The sequence below is a fragment of the Vipera berus genome, assembly GCF_964194415.1.
Source record: "Vipera berus genome assembly, chromosome: Z".
Classification (NCBI taxonomy): Eukaryota; Metazoa; Chordata; class Lepidosauria; order Squamata; family Viperidae; genus Vipera; species Vipera berus.
Window position 1 is genome coordinate 43965788 of NC_138205.1, and position 20644 is coordinate 43986431.

General features: G+C 38.6%; 2 protein-coding genes across 5 annotated transcripts in view; one reads left to right on the plus strand and one right to left on the minus strand.

Moving 5' to 3' along the window:
• ERBB2 (erb-b2 receptor tyrosine kinase 2) overlaps nt 1–13293 on the plus strand; it is a 67416-nt gene extending 54123 nt beyond the window's left edge. For both annotated transcript variants that reach the window (XM_081345324.1, XM_081345325.1), the window contains 8 exons: nt 1758–1943; nt 2991–3146; nt 4647–4722; nt 4823–4969; nt 5742–5839; nt 6959–7132; nt 9140–9419; nt 9823–13293. In XM_081345324.1, coding sequence (XP_081201450.1) covers nt 1758–1943; nt 2991–3146; nt 4647–4722; nt 4823–4969; nt 5742–5839; nt 6959–7132; nt 9140–9419; nt 9823–10211 — 1506 coding nt within the window. In that variant the 3' untranslated portion in view covers nt 10212–13293. The remainder of the gene's footprint in view (nt 1–1757; nt 1944–2990; nt 3147–4646; nt 4723–4822; nt 4970–5741; nt 5840–6958; nt 7133–9139; nt 9420–9822) is intronic.
• The window catches only part of MIEN1 (migration and invasion enhancer 1), a 443636-nt gene extending 424015 nt beyond the window's left edge, over nt 1–19621 (minus strand). Inside the window, exons 1-4 of one of the 3 annotated variants that reach the window (XM_081346468.1) lie at nt 19446–19621; nt 18414–18511; nt 16958–17034; nt 13982–16161 (exon numbers count right to left, since the gene is read on the minus strand). In XM_081346468.1, coding sequence (XP_081202594.1) covers nt 16078–16161; nt 16958–17034; nt 18414–18511; nt 19446–19528 — 342 coding nt within the window. In that variant the 5' untranslated portion in view covers nt 19529–19621 and the 3' untranslated portion in view covers nt 13982–16077. Of the gene's footprint in view, nt 1–13767; nt 16162–16957; nt 17035–18413; nt 18512–19247; nt 19393–19445 lie in introns of those variants that run through there. The other 2 variants (XM_081346466.1, XM_081346467.1) reach the window with 2 other exon arrangements.
• Between the last annotated feature and the right edge of the window lie 1023 nt (nt 19622–20644).

Sequence of the window (20644 nt, forward strand, 5' to 3'; positions counted from 1 at the left end):
TCCTGAAGACGTGGACAGGATCATGGGGAAGCTGAGCTCCACCACTTGTTTATTGGACCCGTGTCCCTCCTGGCTGGTTTATGCGGCCCGGGATGGGACACGAGGCTGGCTCCAGGCAGTGATAACTGCTTCCTTGAGTGAGGGTAGTTTCCCCGCCGCCTTGAAGGAGGCGGTGGTGAGACCCCTCCTCAAGAAGCCTGCCTTGGACCCAGCAGTATTAAACAACTTTCGTCCGGTCTCCAACCTTCGCTTTCTTGCGAAGGTTGTTGAGAGCATGGTTGCGCATCAGCTCCCTTTGTTCTTGGAGGAAGCTGATTATCTGGACCCGTACCAATCGGGTTTCAGGCCCAGGTACAGCACGGAGACGGCATTGGTCGCGCTGGTGAATGATCTCTGGCGGGCTCGGTACAGGGGTTGTTCCTCTGTCCTAGTCCTGTTAGACCTCTCAGCGGCTTTCAATACCATCGACCATGGTATCCTGCTGCGGCGTCTCAAGAGGGTTGGGAGTGGGAGGCACAGTTTTTCAGTGGTTCTCCTCCTACCTTCTGGGACGTTCGCAGTCGGTGTTGGCAGGGGGGCAGAGGTCGACGTTGAGGCCTCTCATTTGTGGAGTTCCCCAGGGATCGGTCCTCTCGCCTCTCCTGTTCAACATCTATATGAAGCCTCTGGGTGAGATCATTCGTGGTTTTGGAGTTGGGTATCATCAGTATGCTGATGATACCCAGCTTTTCATTTCAACCCCAAACCACCCCAGTGATGCCCTCGACGTGATGTCCCGTTGCCTGGAGGCGGTTCGGGTCTGGATGGGGAGGAACAGGCTTCGGCTCAACCCTGACAAGACTGATTGGCTGTTCGTGCTGGCATCCCGGGAAATTCAGATTATTCCATCTTTTGCTATGGGGGGTGAGTTATTGCCCCCCGTAGATAGGGCGCGCAACTTGGGGGTCCTCCTAGATTCACAGCTCTCTTTAGAAGATCATATAGGAGCTGTGACTAGGGGGGCCTTTGCCCAGGTTCGCCTGGTGCGCCAGTTGCGGCCCTATCTGAACCGGGATGCCTTGCGTACAGTCACTCATGCACTCGTGACCTCTCGTTTGGACTACTGTAATGCTCTCTACATGGGGCTGCCCTTGAAGACCACTCGGAGGCTTCAACTGGTGCAGAATGCAGCCGCGCGAGTTGTGTTGGGAGTTCCCGATACTCCCATGTTACACCTTTGCTCCGCGAGCTGCATTGGCTGCTGGTTGCCCTCCGGGTGAGATTCAAGGTGCTGGTAATGACCTACAAAGCCCTACATGGCATGGGTCCGGATTACCTATGGCAGCACCTGCGGCCGGAGTCAACTTCCCTCCGTCCAGTGCGCTCCCACAGAGTGGGCCTCCTCAGGGTGCCTCCGATCAGAGAATGCCAACTGGTGGCCCCCAGGGGGAGGGCGTTCTCTGTGGGCGCGCCAGACCTGTGGAACCGCTTGCCGGTTGAGCTCCGGATTGCCCCCGACCTTCGCTCCTTCCGGCGGGATCTAAAAACCTATTTATTTGAGCAAGCCGGCCTGGTCTGATGGGTTTGGGGTTGGGTTTTAATATGGTTTTAACTATTGTATATATCGGGCATAAATCATTTAATTGTTTTTAACTTTTGTACTTTGTTTTTAATGTTTATTGCCCTGTACACCGCCCTGAGTCCTTCGGGAGAAGGGCGGTATAAAAATTTAATAAATATAAATATAATATAATATATATCCCTCTCTATTCCAACAGGAGGCTTATGTTATGGCAGGTGTAGGCAGCCCTTATGTCTCTCGGCTGTTGGGAATCTGCCTTACCTCCACAGTGCAGCTTGTGACTCAGCTCATGCCCTATGGCTGCCTTCTGGATTACGTACGGGAGAATAAGGATCGCATTGGATCCCAGGACCTCCTCAACTGGTGTGTGCAGATAGCTAAGGTAAGTGGAACTTTAGGATAGGGAAATAGTTGTATGGCTCTGACCCTTTCAGTTCATGGGGAAGCACTATTCAGTCTGTCTAGGTCTTGAAGCCATCTTTCCCATATATAATCATTCTGTCAAATTAGGTCTCTGCTTTTCCATTTTTCATCTGCTCTGACTAAAAGCAAGAAATGCTCCTGATCTTACATCAGCACAACCTATTTACAAACCATCAGCTGGACAGGTCTGAAGAGAATCTTAAGAAGGGCAAGTTACACTGAATGGTTTATTATAGAAAAAAGGTTCTTGAGTTTATTAATATGCTGCTGGAAATGGAAATACCTGGTATCTATATTTTAGTCTTTCATACTTGGAAAAGATATTTGCCCAAATTTCTCTTATGAAGAAAGCCAGAGTAGAAGTACATTTAAAGGAATTGCTCAATTTTAATTTCAGCATTCTTTTCCTACACATCTCTCTTATAGTCTCTCTTACTTGTCCTTATGAATATACATAATATCCCCCTTTCTATTCTTACTAGAACATTTTTCCATAGCCTTCTTACCTGCAGAATCTCTCTTTCTCAAGGACTGGAAATTGAGCAAATATAATTGTATAAATGAAAGTTGTTCTTTCTTTGTAAAAACTCAATTTTTCCTCTTTTGAATCTCCAGTCAGAGGATGACAATAGAAAAATATAGAAAACTATGCCCAGTATATTGGACATCTATTCTCAAGAGTTATAATTATATTAAAGTCAGAGTATACTAAAGAGAATAATTGTCTAGTTCAGTAGATAATTAATTTCATATATTGAAACATTCACTTGAAAGGAACAAATCATTGACATTCCAAAACATCCTGAGAAGCTCCCAATTCTTTTTACTTTACTTTTGCTTACAGATTAAATTTCAGCAACTTTCTGATAACATAAAGGAAATTGATTTTAATAATAACATCAATAATAGTGTTATAATTAATGTTGATGGAAATGCATTCTTTTAAGAAGATCCATCAATATTTCTCCTTGGCTAAGAAAACAAATAATATTTGCTTCTCTTTCAGGGCATGAGCTACCTGGAGGATGTCCGTTTGGTTCACCGGGACCTGGCTGCCAGGAATGTCCTGGTGAAGAGCCCAAATCATGTGAAGATTACAGATTTTGGGTTGGCCAGATTATTGGACATTGATGAAACAGAATATCACGCTGATGGAGGGAAGGTGGGACATGGGAATATTCCTTAATTAATAGGCCAAATGTTCTGTGGGGAAATGCTACATTTACATATAAGTATATAATAGTAGGTGCACTTAGCTCCCTCCACACTGCTGTGACCTGCCTCCTTCAACTTGCTAGCCACTAGATATTTTCAATTAGAATTCCCATATTTAGTTAGACTTGTATGGTCTTGAGCAGCATTGCTGGCTGGTGAGTTCTAGGAGTTGAACCTGCACACCTTAAAGTTGCCAATTGTGAGAGTCACTGGCCTAGAGATTATGAAAGTGTATTCCAGCAATGGAGTATATGGAGTACACTTCCATAATCTTGGGTGCAATATCTGGATAAATGCCAGATTCAAGATGTATTAGTTGAACAGATAAAATTCTCTTGCTGTAGCCCAGACAATAATACTTGATTGATAATATTTAACTTTTTTGACTTAAGATCACAATCTCTTCTGAATGAAGGCTAGTTAGTACTTTGACAATAATTTTTGTCTTGTCATGTGGTAAAACACTCACACCCATACAAAGAACAAGAATGATAACTTCTATAAATTTCAGATTATATTTCAGTTTATATTCAAGAAATCTTTGTGAATAATATACTCAGTCCCTTTTCTATTTCCCATTGATGTCATCCTTTCTACTGGTCCGCCTCTTTCTAGTGTATGAACTGATTCCTTTGTTTCTTAAATTAAGACTTTGGAAGCATATTATCCCAGTTTCCCTCACTTTTTCTTTCTGTGCAAAGCAACTTAGCAAACTTAAATTATAAATGTACTCGAATCAAGCTAGTTTAAAAGTGGAAGGGTAGCAGAATAGAATTGCAAACATGGTGTATATAGAGCAGCTCTCTGTATAGAGACCAAAAGTATTGAAGCTGTGCAAGGAGTGGAGCTAATATTCAGAATGAATTTTCTAAATTCCTTTCTAATTTGTATGTTTTTTAAAGTAGGGATGACTAATTTGACCTTTGTGGGTTGCATCTCCCTACTTCATCAAGAGTCCACTGCTGAAATTCAGTGAGAAAAATAGCAGTACCATTATCTTTTTCCAAAATCAAAGAAGATGTTTAGCAGGAGGCTCTGGGAAGCATACAGCTGCCATTCAAAATCTTTTCAAAACCCCAAATATCAAAATGAAATAGAGCTGAAAAAATTATTCGTGACATTTTTCCAAGCTTGGAAGCAGGATTGATAAATTGAGTTTAGACTTTTTCATTAAGCATTGCATACAAGGAATCAGTACATATGATAGGATATTTCTCCAAGCAAAATTTCTGGCTATTCTGTCATGTCCTTTTTCCATCTACTTGAGTCTGAAATCTTTAGATGCCAAATAATGCTTTGCTATCTTTGTATTGAGAATTAATCCTTTTAATTAAACCTAACCATTTCTAAGCATCATCTGAAAACTTTCAAATAACGGTATTACTTGAAACTAACCAGCAGAGATGTGACTTGTGGTCATCCGTATACTATTGGTTTCTTTGTCTAGGTACCTATCAAGTGGATGGCCTTAGAGTCCATCTTGCGCAGACGATTTACTCACCAAAGTGACGTGTGGAGCTATGGTATGTGTAGTCTTTTCTCCCTCCAGTTAACTGCTAATGTGAAAACTTTACTGTTGCTTCATGGAAATCTTCCTTTCTGTCTCTCTTCTGCTTTCATCAGGTGTTACTGTTTGGGAACTGATGACTTTTGGTGCAAAGCCTTATGATGGTATACCAGCCCGGGAGATTCCTGATCTTCTGGAAAAAGGAGAGAGATTGCCCCAGCCTCCTATTTGCACCATTGATGTCTATATGATTATGGTTAAATGTAAGAAATTAGGGATAGTTAATAATTTCCCCAGAAGGTGAAAAGATATAGGCTACTAACCCCAGATTGGAGGTTATGCTTCCAATATATCTGAGAAGCATCAGATTGAGCAAGTCTGTGGTCAAAAATGCAATAAAATGTAAAGCACTTACGGTAGTTGGTTGGTTGTAATTTGTCTAGCTTTAGCCTCTAGCAGTCCCATAAAAGAAAGCAGGAAGGGAATGAGAACAAGTTGAACTGTATGTATCAAACAGAGGTTGAAATAGATGACCTCATAGATAGCTTCCAATTCTATGATTCTAAGATATGGCAGTATTTTGACTCTTTTCAAACAACATAATTGAATTTGAAGTTTTGGCTAGTGAGGTAGCTTTCTTCTTTTTAGAAATACGCCTGCATTCAGAGATTTCTATCTTTCCTGTAAGAAACAAAGGTATGAATTGCCTGGCACAGAATTATACATACATACATACATACATACAACATACATACATACTCATGAGGTTCATAGTACTTAGGTTTACAATATGAAAAATATTGCAGGAGATTAAAGCAATAGGTGGGTTCTAAAGTAGATAAATATTTTGAATTTCCAGAAGTCATAATATTTCCAGTGCTTTCTTCTGTGTTAATGTTAGGTAGCTAATCTTTGCAAGGGTCATTTTTTTTTGTTCACTATTCTTCTCCTTCCCATTATCAGAGAAACTAGTTCTTTTTGTCATAAGGAGAACTTAATTTGGACGGATACACCTATTCCCTTTTTGTTTTGTAGGCTGGATGATTGATTCAGAATGCCGGCCTAAGTTCCGAGAATTGGTCACTGAGTTCACACGCATGGCCAGAGATCCTCAGAGGTTTGTGGTTATTCAGGTGAGGAAGATATTTTACTTTAAAGAGGATTGCACTGCCTCCCAACTCTTAACATAACAGTAGTGATGGTAGGGAGAAAGGGGAAGAAAAACTAAAAGAGCTTCCTGTTGCACCAGATTAAGTCAAGCTAGAATAGCATAGTATCTCAAAATTTGATCAACTAGATATACCCAGAGTTGTTTTATCAGGTCAAAACAGGGATAGCTTTATCTTCTTGATAACTAACCCTAATGTAGACTTCTAAAACAGATGTCCAGGTTAATTTATTGCTAGAAAAAATAAGATACCGCTTCTAGTGACAATGCATGGATGGAAATATCTGTAATTACTATAGCTGCTGCTGTATTCATATGAAGTCTTCTGAACATATGCAGGCCAGATTTATAGCCTGCTTTTTAATCTGGACCTCAGGGGTCTAAATTTTTCTCTGTGCTTTGGACTTTGGGAAATATTTTATGCTAAGGAAAATTAATAAATAATGACTTAAGTATTCATGTAGTGTCCATCTGTACTTCAGTGGTATGATCACATGCTTGAATCTTCTGGATTCACTAGTTTTCCAGGCAACAATATGTGTCTGTTCTTAATGTTGTACCCTTCAGAACAAATGGGCTATGTATTGTAGCCTTAGGTCCCACTTTTCTTTTAAGTGACTTGCTGAGAGTGGCATTTTATAAAGTGCATAAGACCAAGATAAAGGAAGAACGTTCAGGATAAAAAGATTGATTTTGTTTTGTTTGGCATTGTAATGTAATTGCATATAATGAATAAGAATACTTTCCGCATACTCCACAATTTATTTTCCCCACCATAAGCAATAATTGGGGACATTCTAGGATCCATATCCAAAGCTTTCAGGGGGCAGTGTGACTTTGAGAGTTCTAGATTTTTATCTCTGGTTTATATACTGGGGTTGCATTTTATAGTATATTTTAATAATTAGAAATAGTAATCTTTTGCTGCATTGCTCTCTGTTTGTGCTTCTCTGCTGCCAAAATGGTATTTACTTTGAATCTTGGATTTTGACCATCCAGGGTGTTATATGACTAGTCCATAATTTCAGAGAAGCAAGAGAATTTTGGGAGCTCCAAGTATTTGCTGTTTGTTTTTCATTGATAGAATGATGAAAAGATGGGTCTTGCCAGCCCCATAGACAGCACTTTCTATCGCACTTTGCTGGAGGAGGAAGACATGCAAGACTTGGTGGATGCAGAAGAATACCTTGTCCCTCATCAGGGCTTTTTCAGTGGTGAAACATCAGCTGACTATCGATCTAGGATTTCCTCCACAAGAGTAAGAATACAATTTAGTTTATAATATCCAAAACAAACAAAATCAGTTTGTATCTTAATTTATGCTATATTTTTCCTACAGAGTAGAAATGGGGAATATTTTTTCAGTTTAAGGACTGCAAGCAGTTTAATTTAGGCAAGCAAAATTTTAAAACTCTTTCTTCCTTGAATGGTTCAGTAAAAAGAGTTCTAGTTTCCAGCTACAAGCAACTCAAACTCTTGAGTGGAGGATCAGACTAGATCAATGTTTTCAGATTTGGCAATTTTAAGATGTGGGGACTTCAGGGAGCTAGGTCCATATGTTTTAAAGTTGCCAAGTGTGAAAAACTTGCCTCTTCCAATGGAACCATAGACAGGAGCACAATGGAAAAGATTGGCACTTGCTTTCTGAGCATGATTGGGATGGGGAAAAAGGAACCTGCCAATCAAGGACCAGTATCAGACTGTTCTTTGAGGCAAGAGCAGAGAAAAAAATCAACAACAAAAAAAGGAAAAACATCTTTCCAGAAATTGTTAGACTAGAACGTGGTGAGGAGAAAGAGGTAGAGGTAATAAAAGCACAAACATCAAACCTACAGATAGAAAGTAGAAGGTGGCTTGATCCAGTTCCCTCCACAGTTCATCTGAAGATATCTGAGAAAAATATACCCATAGGTAGTGTTTTTTTTGTAAAAGAAAAAGGTGCCAGAACTCACACATGTCATACAACCCACCTTGCCTCCCTACAAGGTTCCATCCAAAAAAAGGTGCCAGAACTCCGTTCTGGGAGTTCTATGAGAAAAAAAGCCCTGCCCATAGGTCTAAAAGGCTGGAGATGTACTTGTAAAAACTATGTCTATGAACTGAAAAACAATGTAATAAAAATAAGGTATGTGCAAGAGGGAGGACGAACATATTTTGGCAAAATTCTTGCAAGTTATTCTGTTTTGCTAATTTTCTGGGCTATGATAAATACAAGACTTGAACATATGTTAGTTAATTTTGAAACCCAAATTTGTAAACTACGGCTTTATTATTTTACAAATAACTCTAGGTGGCAGACATATTCAACATACCCTCCTCCTCCTGTTTTCCCCATAACAAAAACCCTGCGAGCTAGATTGAGTTGAGAGTGACTGGCCCAAAGTCATCCTGGTTCTCATAGCTAAGGCAGACTTGAACTCACGGTCTGTCTCTTTCTAGCCTGGTGCCTTAATCACTAGATTAAACTGGCTGGTTGCATTTACCTATTAAAATGCATTTATGCATTAGATCAGTGTTTTTCAACCTTTTTTGGGCAAAGGCACACTTATTTCATGAAAAAAATCACGAGGCACTCCACCATTAGAAAATGTTAATAAATTTAACTCTGTGCCTATATTGACTATATATAAAGTAATTCTCTTGAATAGGAATCAAATAAACACAAAGAAAGTATTTTATAATTACCTGGTGACTCGAGTCGCGACGTCTTCTTCTCTCCGCTGCTGCGCACACTGTGCTCGGACGGGAAGGAAGTCGGAAGATGATGTCCTACTGTGATAGGTCCAGGCTGGAGTCTGGACCAATCACAGCCCGGACATCAGAAAAGTGGAGGGTGTCCCCCTGAGGAGCGCCAATCGGCGCCCCTGCTGGCCGAGGGCGGAGTCAAAACCCCACCCCCCCATACCCAGGACACAGTCCGGCGCCCACCTAGTGGGCAAAAATTTGACATTTTTTTTAAAAAATCTTTCGAATTTTTCAATTTTTCCCACGGCACACCAGGCAACATCTCGCGGCACACTAACAGTGGTTGAAAAACACTGCATTAGATGGCTGTCTGCATTTACACATATATGTGAGTTTGTGTGTATAAATGCAGACAGCCATCTAATATGTGTGTGTGTTTGTGTGTATATAAGTGTTTGTGTGTGTTTGCATATGTTTGTGTATACAAATTACCAAATTTCCTATAAAACGCTGATCTAGATCCTCACAGCTTGCACTTATAGTATCCGTTTTTTAGCTCTTGTGAACTGTTTTCTTCTAGAATGTTGTGGAGACTCAAATGGAGGCGGGAGAGACTGAGGAATCTCCTCAGTACCCGTACCTGGGGCCATCTCTTTCTGAAGAGTCAGAAAGTATCGTCTCTGACTCGCGTGAGGAGGACTATACAGCAAGCAAAGCAGTGCAGAATTCAGCACCCTTGCAGGCTCCTGATTCTTCTCTTCAGCGCTACAGTGAAGATCCCACGAGTGCATCAGTTAATGAAAAGGAGAATCCTGATAACAAGAGCTACACTACACCATTAACTTTGGCTGTTATACCAGGTAGGTGCTATTCTCTTTATTGGAAGACTGTATAGCAGTTTGATTTTTGAAGGCAGAACAGTGCTGGGGATATTTATGTAGTTTGCAAGTCCTTAAAGCTAATATACCTTTTTTCCAGGAATAAGCAGCTTCCCTCTGCAGCACGATCTTAGGAAAATATGCTTAGTTTAAGCAACCACAGATAGGTGTATCCACATACTGCATGGCTCCTTCTCTGGATAATGGCATATTGAGTATTTCAAATGTTTTGTAGTGGATCTGGCTGCTCTCAAAGTATGTTTCTAACAAATATTAAATCTGGATTGAAAAAAATTAGCCATGAATGCAGTTAATGTTTGTTGATAAGCATGCAAGCTACCACAACCTGGATTTTAGTATTCTTAATTCTTGTTTTTTCCTGTAGAGTATGTGAATCAACCAGAAAACAACTTTCCACCCAACAAAAACCTACGACTACAAGGATCTACACTAGAAAAGCAAAAAAGGCACATGGGGAAAAATGGGCTTATCAAGGAACCAAAGAATGCTTTCTATATGAGTTTCAATAGTGCAGTGGAAAATCCAGAGTACCTGACACCATGCAGTGTCCCTGTATCTAGCCCTTTACCACAAGCTTTTGACAACCTTTATTACTGGAACCAAGAAAATCCTAAGTGCAATCCAGCAGAATTCTTTGCCACTTCCATTGTTCCTCCTGCAGCGACCAATGGCTTTCCTCCAACCCCAACAGCAGAGAATCTGGAGTACCTAGGGTTGTCAGAACCAGCCACTTGTTCCAAGGACTTTGCATAAAAGCTATTCCTCATGACCAGTCAAATTGACTTTTACAATCAAGGCACCTCAGGATACAAACCCCGTGAATTATCCATGCATGATGAACATGATTAAAGCCCGAATGGTCTTTTTGAGGCCCAATGGGTTATTTCTCTCACCTCTCCTAGCTCTTGAGAAAAGGAGGTGATGGGCACATTTGGATCTACCGCAATAGAATAGCATGGCTTTTTTTTACTCCCTCTTATTTAATACTAGCAGTAGCAAGATTTTCCCTCTGCTACTACCCTAAGATGTACTGCTGAAAGTTTTTGGATCCATGTATGAATTTTTGTTTGGATAGAGGTTTGGTTAGTATAGTACTGGTAAATCAAATATACTAATTGGCTCAAAATTCTGCAACACTTACTATATTTCCATCACCCCAAGAATCAGATGACAGACTCTGGTATTAAATAAAAAGAGGTTAAAAATCCTGCAAACTTGAACTCTGCTCATTTCTGGGCTTTTAAGGCACTACAGCTGTGACATTCCTCTTGATTCAAGCAGCTATGCTGCCATTTGGGTACTTCAGCGAATGGAGTGCTCTTTTATTTCTCACCACACCTGTAGTCCCTGCTTTTAATGCCTTGGTCTTCAAGATAGGAGGCCCAGACTACTAGAAGGGCCTGAAAAACTAAAAGTTGAAACTATAATACATTAAGAAGAGCAAAGATATTCATACCAGAGTTTGGACTGACAGGAAGAGTGGAAAATGAGGGCAAAATGTGCTTTATGGAAATTGTATTATTGCTTAAACAGATACTCTTCAACCTTAGGATGGGAATAATATGCTGTTATAGCAAAGTAGAACAAAATAATTTATTTTTCGGCAAAGTATCTTAGAAGAACAAAAAAAACACCTTTTGCTTAGTGACAAATTAGTTTTGCATTGGTCTTTGAAATTACAGGAAGTTTCTAGAAGAGACAGTTGAGGAACCAAAACAAATTAATTTAGTTTAGTGATACTAATTCAAAAAGGGGATGTTTGGATTGGAAAGTAGTTGATATATATGATCTTTGACGTGCCATTTCTTAGTTTCTACCAAGAGAGTACTGACAAAAAGCATCTAACATATTGCTTCAGTTATAAACAATAATAGAATTAAGTTTCTTCATAGGCACAATATGCCTCCTTTAACAATATTTTTGGAATATTTATTGTTTAAGAAAGTGAAAGCTGTACTCATGCCTCCAGTATATAAGAGGGCAGACTGATAGTGGGTGCGAAACGTAGATTTCTAAGAAACTTGCTTTTAAGAAAGGGTCCAACATTGATGGAGGCAAATGTAAGCTTGAAGTGCATAGATATGTCTTCTAAAATCACAGGAGCCAGAGAGATAACTGAATATGTGGGTGAAGTTTTGATATTCTGCATAGTCTCTTACCTTCTCTCATGCAGTCTAGAACAAAACAAATGTGCAAAACAGATTACAGAAATACTCTGTAATTTATGAAGCAACATAAAGGAACTTTTCATTAAGCACAGATTAAAGGGTGCTTAATTTTTACTCTCTGAAATAATTAATTAGTGTACGTTTATGCCAGCTCTTACGGTTAATTTGTTACCTTCCAGATTGTACTTACTCTAATTGAAGTCTTTCCTAAATGAATTAACTCGTAACTATTAGTATTATGTCTAAAATGCTGTATATAAAAATGATTGGTATGTCTCTTAAGTGAACTTAGTGACATCTAAGTGAATCCCTAGACCGTATTTCTGGGGTGTATTGGAATGGAAGAATAACATGCCTGAAAAACACTAGATTGGGGAAGGTTGGTGTAAGTCACTGTCTCTCACTCCCATGTGTCATGATTGTAGGTCTATTATATACTGCTAAAATTATTTTGTTTGTTTGCAGCCTTCACTTAGGTAAAACTGCTTCACAAAGCAGCAATTCTTTGAATCATGTGCTTCAGTGTACCTAACTTACAAAATGCATCCCAAATCTGGGACCCATGACTCCCATGGGATCGACATTTGGCAATTTTATGCCCATTTCAATGCTACCATGCCACCATACTGCTGCAGTTAGTAGCGCTCACTTGGTTTTAATTTACAATTTTCCTGCCACCTTCCTATAAGGAAAGACAATGGAGAAGTTGACACTAAGTCAGAAGTTAATCCCACTCCTTTTTTTTTATCCACTAGTGGTCATTCTGTTTCTCTATTTAGTGAGGAAATATCTCTGAAACTGTGACTCAGTAGGTCACGAATTGTTTAGACCTTTCTCTAAAATCATTATGAATAAGTACTGTGATTATAAGTAATTCCATTTGTTTCTCACTGAATCAAATTTGAAACGAAAGTGGAGTAATGAAATGGAGATGCTAAAATTAGTGCACTGTTTTCTAATGTCTTTGTAGGAAATAGAACAAGAGATGTTAAAACTTTCTTTCCAACAATGATAAAAAGATAACCACTTTCAACATGTACAAGTCTTTCAACAAGGACAAGTCTGAGGATCTGGAGAAATGCCTTTTTTGATATTTGAATATCTAAAATGGCTGTGTGTGTCAGGAATTCTGAGAGTTGCAGATGGCAGTAAGTTTGGTGAAGATCCTTGAAGAGCAAAGGGATGTAGTGTAATTGGTACAGCTTGTTCCTTGTATATACAGAATGTTTTAGAACTGTAAATACTATTTACAAAACTTATTGAAAACAATAAGAAACAAATGAATACAATAGAATGTGTATGTAGTTGTTCTAAGGAATTATTTACTATTTCCGAAGTTCACTTTATTTGCATATTGTCCTGCTTTCCATTGAAACCTGCGTTTTCCAGCTGGTGCTTTTAGATCAGTGAATCAGTTGTCAGTGGTTTTTTTAAAAAAAGAAAAATGTGTTATTAAGTATTTGTATATCTGAGAAATGTATAATATAGTTTTCATTTTCTATAATATCTGTGTCGAAGCTTTTTTATTCTTGTCCCTTAAACTGACATTTCTGTAACTGCTCAATCCCACATATAGGGTCGAAATAATTTCTAGAGAAAGTCTGCCAATTTGGCAGAATTTACATGTTTTTCAGAGCAGAAAGATGGGGAGTATGATTCCTTTTGCCCATGTCACTGAAGTTTCTGTGTTTTAAGAATTACATAAAACAACTTCCTCAACCTCAATAGATAAATTAAAAACAATAGAGTCTGAACTAATGTAACATAGTATTATTGAATTAATAACTACAGCTTAGAAATACAGCAGGTCAGTAGCTAACCTAGTTGTTTTTCCCTACTATTCTGCTGACTTTGGGGCAGACACACTCTCTCAGCCCAGCCCATCCCACCAGGTTGTTGTGCAAAAAATAGGGAGTATTAGATATGTTTGCTACCTTGAGTTGTTTAAAAAGATCCTACACCCTTTCCCCCAGGAAGAGAAATTGTAGTGTAGCAGATTTCTAAAAAAGAAAGAAAAGGGGGAGGGGCAGGGAACGGCCAATAAATGATGAAAGGCGAGTGACATTGAGGAACAGTAAAAAGGAGAGTTTGTATCTTTTAAGGAAAAAAGGAGTTATGGTATAGTTGACCTCTCTTCATTTAACTTCCCTTAACCTGTGCACTGGTTCTATTCATTGACCATTTTAGTAATTAAAAATCATTCTAATTCTGTAATGATCACTTGGGGCCAGATCTCAATACTGTATAGGCATGTAAGTGTTCATGTAAACATTGTTTTACATGAACTTGTTTTTTCCCCCCACTTCATACATGAACAAGATGGAAGCTAGACTTTTGAACATGTGGAAAATACACTTTTTTTAATAAAGGGTAAGATTGTTAGCACAAGGATCTGTTCTCTTCCTTGGTCAGTTGTAGTCCTAGCCACTTTCTTTGAAACGACTGGCTTCTTCTCTGCTTCTATCTCTTACATAGTACCAGTGAAAGGAACTCTCCACTGAGCTGAACCAGTGAGATTTTTTTTGCAACCAATGAATAGAAGGTAATCATGTGATTTAAGCTTCATGCTCAAAACAAACCCCTGCAATTGAAACGGTCTACTTTTAACAGAGAAAAAAAATAAAGAAAATCAAAAGTGTTTTAATGTTCACATTTTCTGCATTCTAAATTTCAAAATTTTAAATGCAGCTGAGAATCCTACCTCATGTCATGCCTTGCAAACAGCAATCTTATTTCTTTCAAGCTATTTCCCAAATATAAAAAGCTTCCCTAATTAATTGATTAGCAGCACCACAGACAACATATTGCAAGGTTTTTAACATTTTTTCCTTTATTATAAATTGCAGTAAATAGAGGCTCATCAACAATTTCAACATATAAATTAAGACTCTGGAAGCGGGAAGATTATTGGTGCTTTTCATCCTCTGACTCCAGCAAAGGGTGCCATATAAGCAGCAGCATTTTCTTAGAATTTTCTTACTTCCTAGAATTACTCATTGATAGGTCCAAGATGAAAACTGGATTATCAGAATCAAGTCTTGAGACAAAACAGAAGCATCATAGTACAGTGAAAATGATAGTTAAGTAAAAACTAAAGGAATTTATATTGCTCATTCCTACAAAAGAAGCTGTGCAACATGCAGTTACTGGGTTGATAATTTATGTCCTAATTTCAATGTTTGCCATATGTACTGATGAGAATACTCAGTACCACAATAAGATCATGTCATGAAATCTGTATTACTAACATGACAGATGTAGATCAGCAATTTAATCAACAGAATGTACTGTCAATTGCGTGTAAACACTTCAAATTGGACAGGTACATACTCTGATCCAATGAAACTCTTAAAAATCTCACTGATTGCGATGAGTTAGGTTTGTAGCTTACTGTTGAAATAACTGAACTACAAAAATGCTTATGGGGGGCTGAAAAGTTCACAAAGTTTAGTTTTAAAAAAAGACAATTGAGCTGTAAATATGTCCCCATGAAATAATTTTTAAACGTCCTACTATGAATTACTTTTGATTCCATACTTATTCTCAGAAAAAAGTAAAATTGGTTCAGTACATAAGCATGTAAGAACTACTTTGTCAACAAATCATGTCTAGTTTGGGGATATCTTAGAAGGATGATCATTTGCAAAAGTTCAGAGTAGTGTAAAAAATAAATGAGAATCTAAGCATTCCCCTCTCCGTGTAGCAACACTGTCCTGGTTATCTCAAGAGAATGTTACATAAAATTAGTGAAACACTTAACCTAAGATAAATCTTTGTTTCTGGCAGTGGAATAGGGTAGCAAAAGCATTGTTGTGATTAATTATCATTCATGTAGTATAATATGCAAGATGTACTCCTTTAGCAACATTGATCCCCAAAATATTGCTTGAAATATGTGATCCTTGAAAACTTTCACTGTAGCATCAATTGTACCTATGCAGGACTATTGGGAAGACTTAATCAAGCTTTACTCTGGCCCTGCAGACCTCAGTGAAATCACGTTGTGGCACCAACTCATTCTAAATGCTGGGAAAGGAGCAGGAGAATGGCCAGAAGTTGAGGTTTTAAATGCAGAGAAGCTAAAAGATCTTAGATAGCCTAAAAATATGAATTTCACTCCTGCTCATTCAGATAGGGTTAAAAGAAATATAACAGGCAAAATTCATGCTAGCGTCTCAAAAATAGAAAAAAGATTTACGAGATAAATTCTCCCCAAGAAAAAAGATTACTTTATTGAATAAGCCCTGTTAACTCAACCTCTCTAATATGGCTTACGTTCTAGCTTATTTTATTTGTTTGTAAACAAACCAAATTACTTTAATGTCTGTCTTGATCTGGCATTTATCTAGTGATGGAATTAATACCAGAAGCAAAAGTTGGAAGCAAAAGTGATAAGGATTCAGGGAGGGTGGGCAAGTGGAGAACATGGAATAAATGGGGAAAAAAGTACACTAAAGAATGACACAAGGTGGCCGGCTCTTGGTGATTTTCTCAAGTGGCTCTCCATTGCTAGCCTTCCGAATGGCTTCAATGAGCTAGAGGGACAAAAAGGAGAAAACAAACTGTGTATTTTTTTTCATTTACAGTAGACTTACTGAGTGAAAAAGAATAAACTGTCAAAATACCATCTGAAGTTATTGGGCAAAAAAACCCTTTTTTTAAAGAAATGTCAGGACTATATCAACGTGTTTTACAATATGAGTAGTAAAATCAAGGAAGGAAAAATAAATCTCTTGTACATAATTTCTTTCCCCACGAACCCTGAAAATGAAGGATTTTTAACTTTTCATATTGTGTGAACACATTTTCACTTCTACAAGGGTCTTTCCTCTTCCTCCTCCCTGACATGCCCCTCCCCATCTACTCTGCAGTATTGCCATCTCTCTGGATCAGGTTCGAAGGAAAATGGAGGCTACTGGAAGAAAAGGGATATTTTTTCTTTCTATCATGTGTACAACAGCTAACTAGTGTACAGTAGGCTAACTAGATCTACCTACAATAGTATGTTTTATGAGGAAGTGAGCAATACTATTAGAATAGTGGTCTCACTTTATCTGGGTGAGACCATGAATTAAGAGTACATTTTTTTAACAATACTATTTTATTCCTGGCATGTCTGCACAGTATTTTTCCAAATAATGTCAAGGATGACTAAAGCAAATATCAGCACCATTTTCAGCATGTTTAACTAAAACTAGTCAAATCCTGTAATATATTGTTGAGCTCAGCTTTGAAACCCTACATGAGAACAATCTTACCATTACCTTACATATTTAAGCTCTCTACCAAAATAACTGATTTGAGGAATAGCAGGGAAAAATAAGAACTCACATCTTTCTCATAAGGGAATCCTCCATTCTCCAGTTTGGAAAAGATCAATTGTCCATTTATTTCTATTTCAAAGGCACCTTCAAAAAACAGATGTTGCATTATAAGCAGTTCAATTCATACTACATTCACCCAGAATCAATAACCTGTTTGTGTCACCTTTCTCAAAAATCAACCTCATGAAGTGACAGCAAGATTTCATAAAGCATGAAAATAGCTATGTGCACATCTCTACTCGGATGCAGACAATCCACGTGAAAGTCCACACATTAGAAGACAACTTTTCTCCTTGTAGCATTATAAATTTTTATTGGCCATACTGTAAAGCTCAACATTTCAAAAGCATCTGGAGTTGTTTAATCATTCATCAAGTATTTCTTAATAATATTAGCAGTGACAGGAAAATGCAAAAAATTATTTGAACAGGCTGGCAACTGCCACTAATTATTCAAACAAGTGCTAAATATTAGGGACATCTCCATATACAAGTCAAATTGAATAACATTTTGCCAAAATTTTAAATGAGTTAATTACATAATTATATATAATAAACAGGATCAGAAGTACACAGCGACTCTGTAATAGATAAGCTTGAGTAGAAAAGTCCTCCTCAAAACAAATTTTGAAGGCTATTGTCAAATGACAAATTTAATAAAAGTGCAACCTATAGTTTCCAGTAAAAAAAAATCCCAGTGGTGCTAAAACAAACTAAATATTACTATGGCATTAGCATGCTTCATAGATTTTTCCCCCCACCAATGAATACTTTTAATGCCAATGGCCACATATCCTTGAAAGATCATTTGGTAGCAACAGAAATATGCTAATGGATGGGTGACCAAAGCTGTCGGGCACCTGCCAGTTTATTTTTATTTATTTTTATTTTTATTTTAATTCCATTTATATACCGCCCTTCTCTGAAGACTCAGGGCGGCTTACAAGCTTAGCAGTAGCCTTCATTCTATGTATATGCCTGCTTATTAGGGCTTTCACACACACTTTTTCAGTGGACAACGTAACTTCAAACAATCACTAAATGAACTGTTGTAAGTTGAGGACAACCTTTATGGGTTATAGGGGTACTTTTAAAAAGCTGAGGGAAAATTATCATATACATACAGATAAGCCCATCTGCAGATAGGTTGAGCCCAATTTGGGGAGTATACTTTCAATAGGTGACCTAGCAAACAGGGACAAAAAACCCAATCTTTCTTTCCCTACTACTATCATCTCTTTTCCTCTTCACATTTTAATTTACATGAGTATGAACTTTGTTCTCCTAAGCTCCTAGGGATGATCATAGACTAGTTCCATAATTCCAAGGAGTACAACCAGCCCATAGACCAGTGTTTCTCTAATGTACATGTTTATAATGCACATATTAATTTCATAGACACAGTGTGTTCATCAGATGATATTTTGCTAATTGCTGATGCTTATTAGCATACATAACTTGTACCTGTGCCCCCAAGACGGGATTCGATCTCCACATCAGGGTACTCTTCTTTTACAGCACTTGCCAGCTCCAGGTAGGCAGATTCAAAGCCACAGGGTTTGCTGAGAAGAGAAATTTAGTGTTGGTGTTAAAATTAAGTTGAAGATAGGGTAACCTAAGAAGGCAGTAAAGTGAATGTTGGGTGGAGGCAATAAAATATTTGATTTTTGTATATGAACTACCTGTTTATCATTTTGAGAACAGCACTAACATTGTTCACATGAGACTGAAGTATTCACAAAGATTATATGTGATGTTTGTGTATCTTACTTTGGAATGAGGGGCTGCATTCCAATATTTTGCAAATATTACAAAAAGAAAAAACCCCCAACATTACTACATAAAATATAGGCACACATGCTATTATTCTGCTTTCTAGACAAGTTTCTGTCATTAAATTCTGAACCATGCCGGACAAACTACCTTCAGTTCTTTAGCTTCTGAGCTTGATAAAATATAGACAGGCTAAAGTTTGACACTCCTGGGCTATTTTAAATAAACCTTGCACACACATTCTCCCAACACCAAACAGCCAAACTAAATCCCTCTGTTATTTGCTCTTAAAGTGAGATTTGGTTTATGAGAAGAGCCCAGGAAGAGATGTTATTCTGTTCCTACTAATCTGTAAAATACATGTCAAGGATGGTATACCATGACGTTTATAGCATAATAACGCATACTGACTGGAGAATTCTGGGAGTTGAAGTTCACGCGTCTGAAAGCTGCTGAGGTTGGGAAACGCTGCTATAAACCAACAGTATTGGTCCAAGAATAAACTTAGAAAATTAAGATACATACATCGGGGAAAGAAAATGCGACTGTATACATCCCAGCCCTAACGGAACAATTATAGTGATATCAGACAGCGAAATCAAGAAGAATGGAGAAAAATAGCAACTGGCGGCCGCGGACTCCATGGATGGGCGGGATTACCCGCTGCAGAGGCGTGGCCTTCCCCCCCACACACACAGGCACCTCCCTTCAGCTCTTGCTCACCAGTATTCCACGACGATGTGAATCTTTCTTCCTGTAACGGGCGGGACCTCGGTAGTCGGGTCCCCAGACCCGTCGCTCATCATACCAACTGCTAGCGAGTCCACGGAACCCACCCAGAACCTTCCCGTTTCAGTCGGGCCGAAGTTTCAAAAACCAAGGCTGACTTCCTGTGGTTGCTACCTCATCACGGGCAAGAAAACCTACTTCCGGTTTCGGCCCATGGCGGTAGCCGAGAATCATGTGGGCTTTTAGCGGCCTTGCTGAGTCACGTGAAGCGGGCCGCTAACCGTTTTTCGTTTCCTTCAATCTGATCCCACTATTTCTGCCTCATTGCCGAGGGTTTGAGCTCCCCCTGCTGATCGTTAGCATAATCATTATGCAGACCCTTTATTCCCTTTAGTCAGCTGTAACCTCTCTCCAGTTTTCCAAGTCGCTACTATGGAAACAGTTCTGTTCTGATGGTAAAAAAAAATGACAGTAAAGGTTATCTATCTTATCTATGAGTGTTGATTGGTGGTGAGGAGGTGTTTTGGTATTTTTGTTTCCTTATTTTAACAGAGCACATCCATGACATCAAGGAGCAGTCATAAGACATAATGAAAACACCTTAATTTTAAAACACATGGACAGACTTAACTGTTGGAATGGGGGAGGAGCCAAGATGGTGGTCAGGCAGCAAAGGTTGTAAAGAGCTCCTCCAAAAGTAAAAGTTTTATTTTAACGTTTTAACCACTTTTAACACTGCATTTTAACCTACCCAGTTTTAACCCTTGTTTGACTTTTTATAATAGTCAAAGACTTTTTATAAAAGATATATACTGGAGAGGCTACCATTGTTTTACCTACATTTTAACAACTCTACAAGCCAGGACTACCAAGAATGGGGAAAAGGAGAAAGAGACAGTGTGTTCATTCACCAGCACAGAGTTCTTCCAAGCCACTGAAGCAGCAGATAATGGAAGATTTCACTGCAAATAGACAGCCTACTCTCGTAACTCATCTGTATGTGACTCATTGGAATGGCATTTACAAACTGAACTTGAAAGCAAACAGCATATAGAACTTTCTGTTTCTCTCACAGAAAATAGCTCTTCTCCGTGGAATTCAGCACCCACTTTTCCTTCACAGGATGGGATAGTAACAAACTTAGTAAGGGAGAATGAAACAGATTTCCTTTCTAGACAGTGTTTATTCACAGC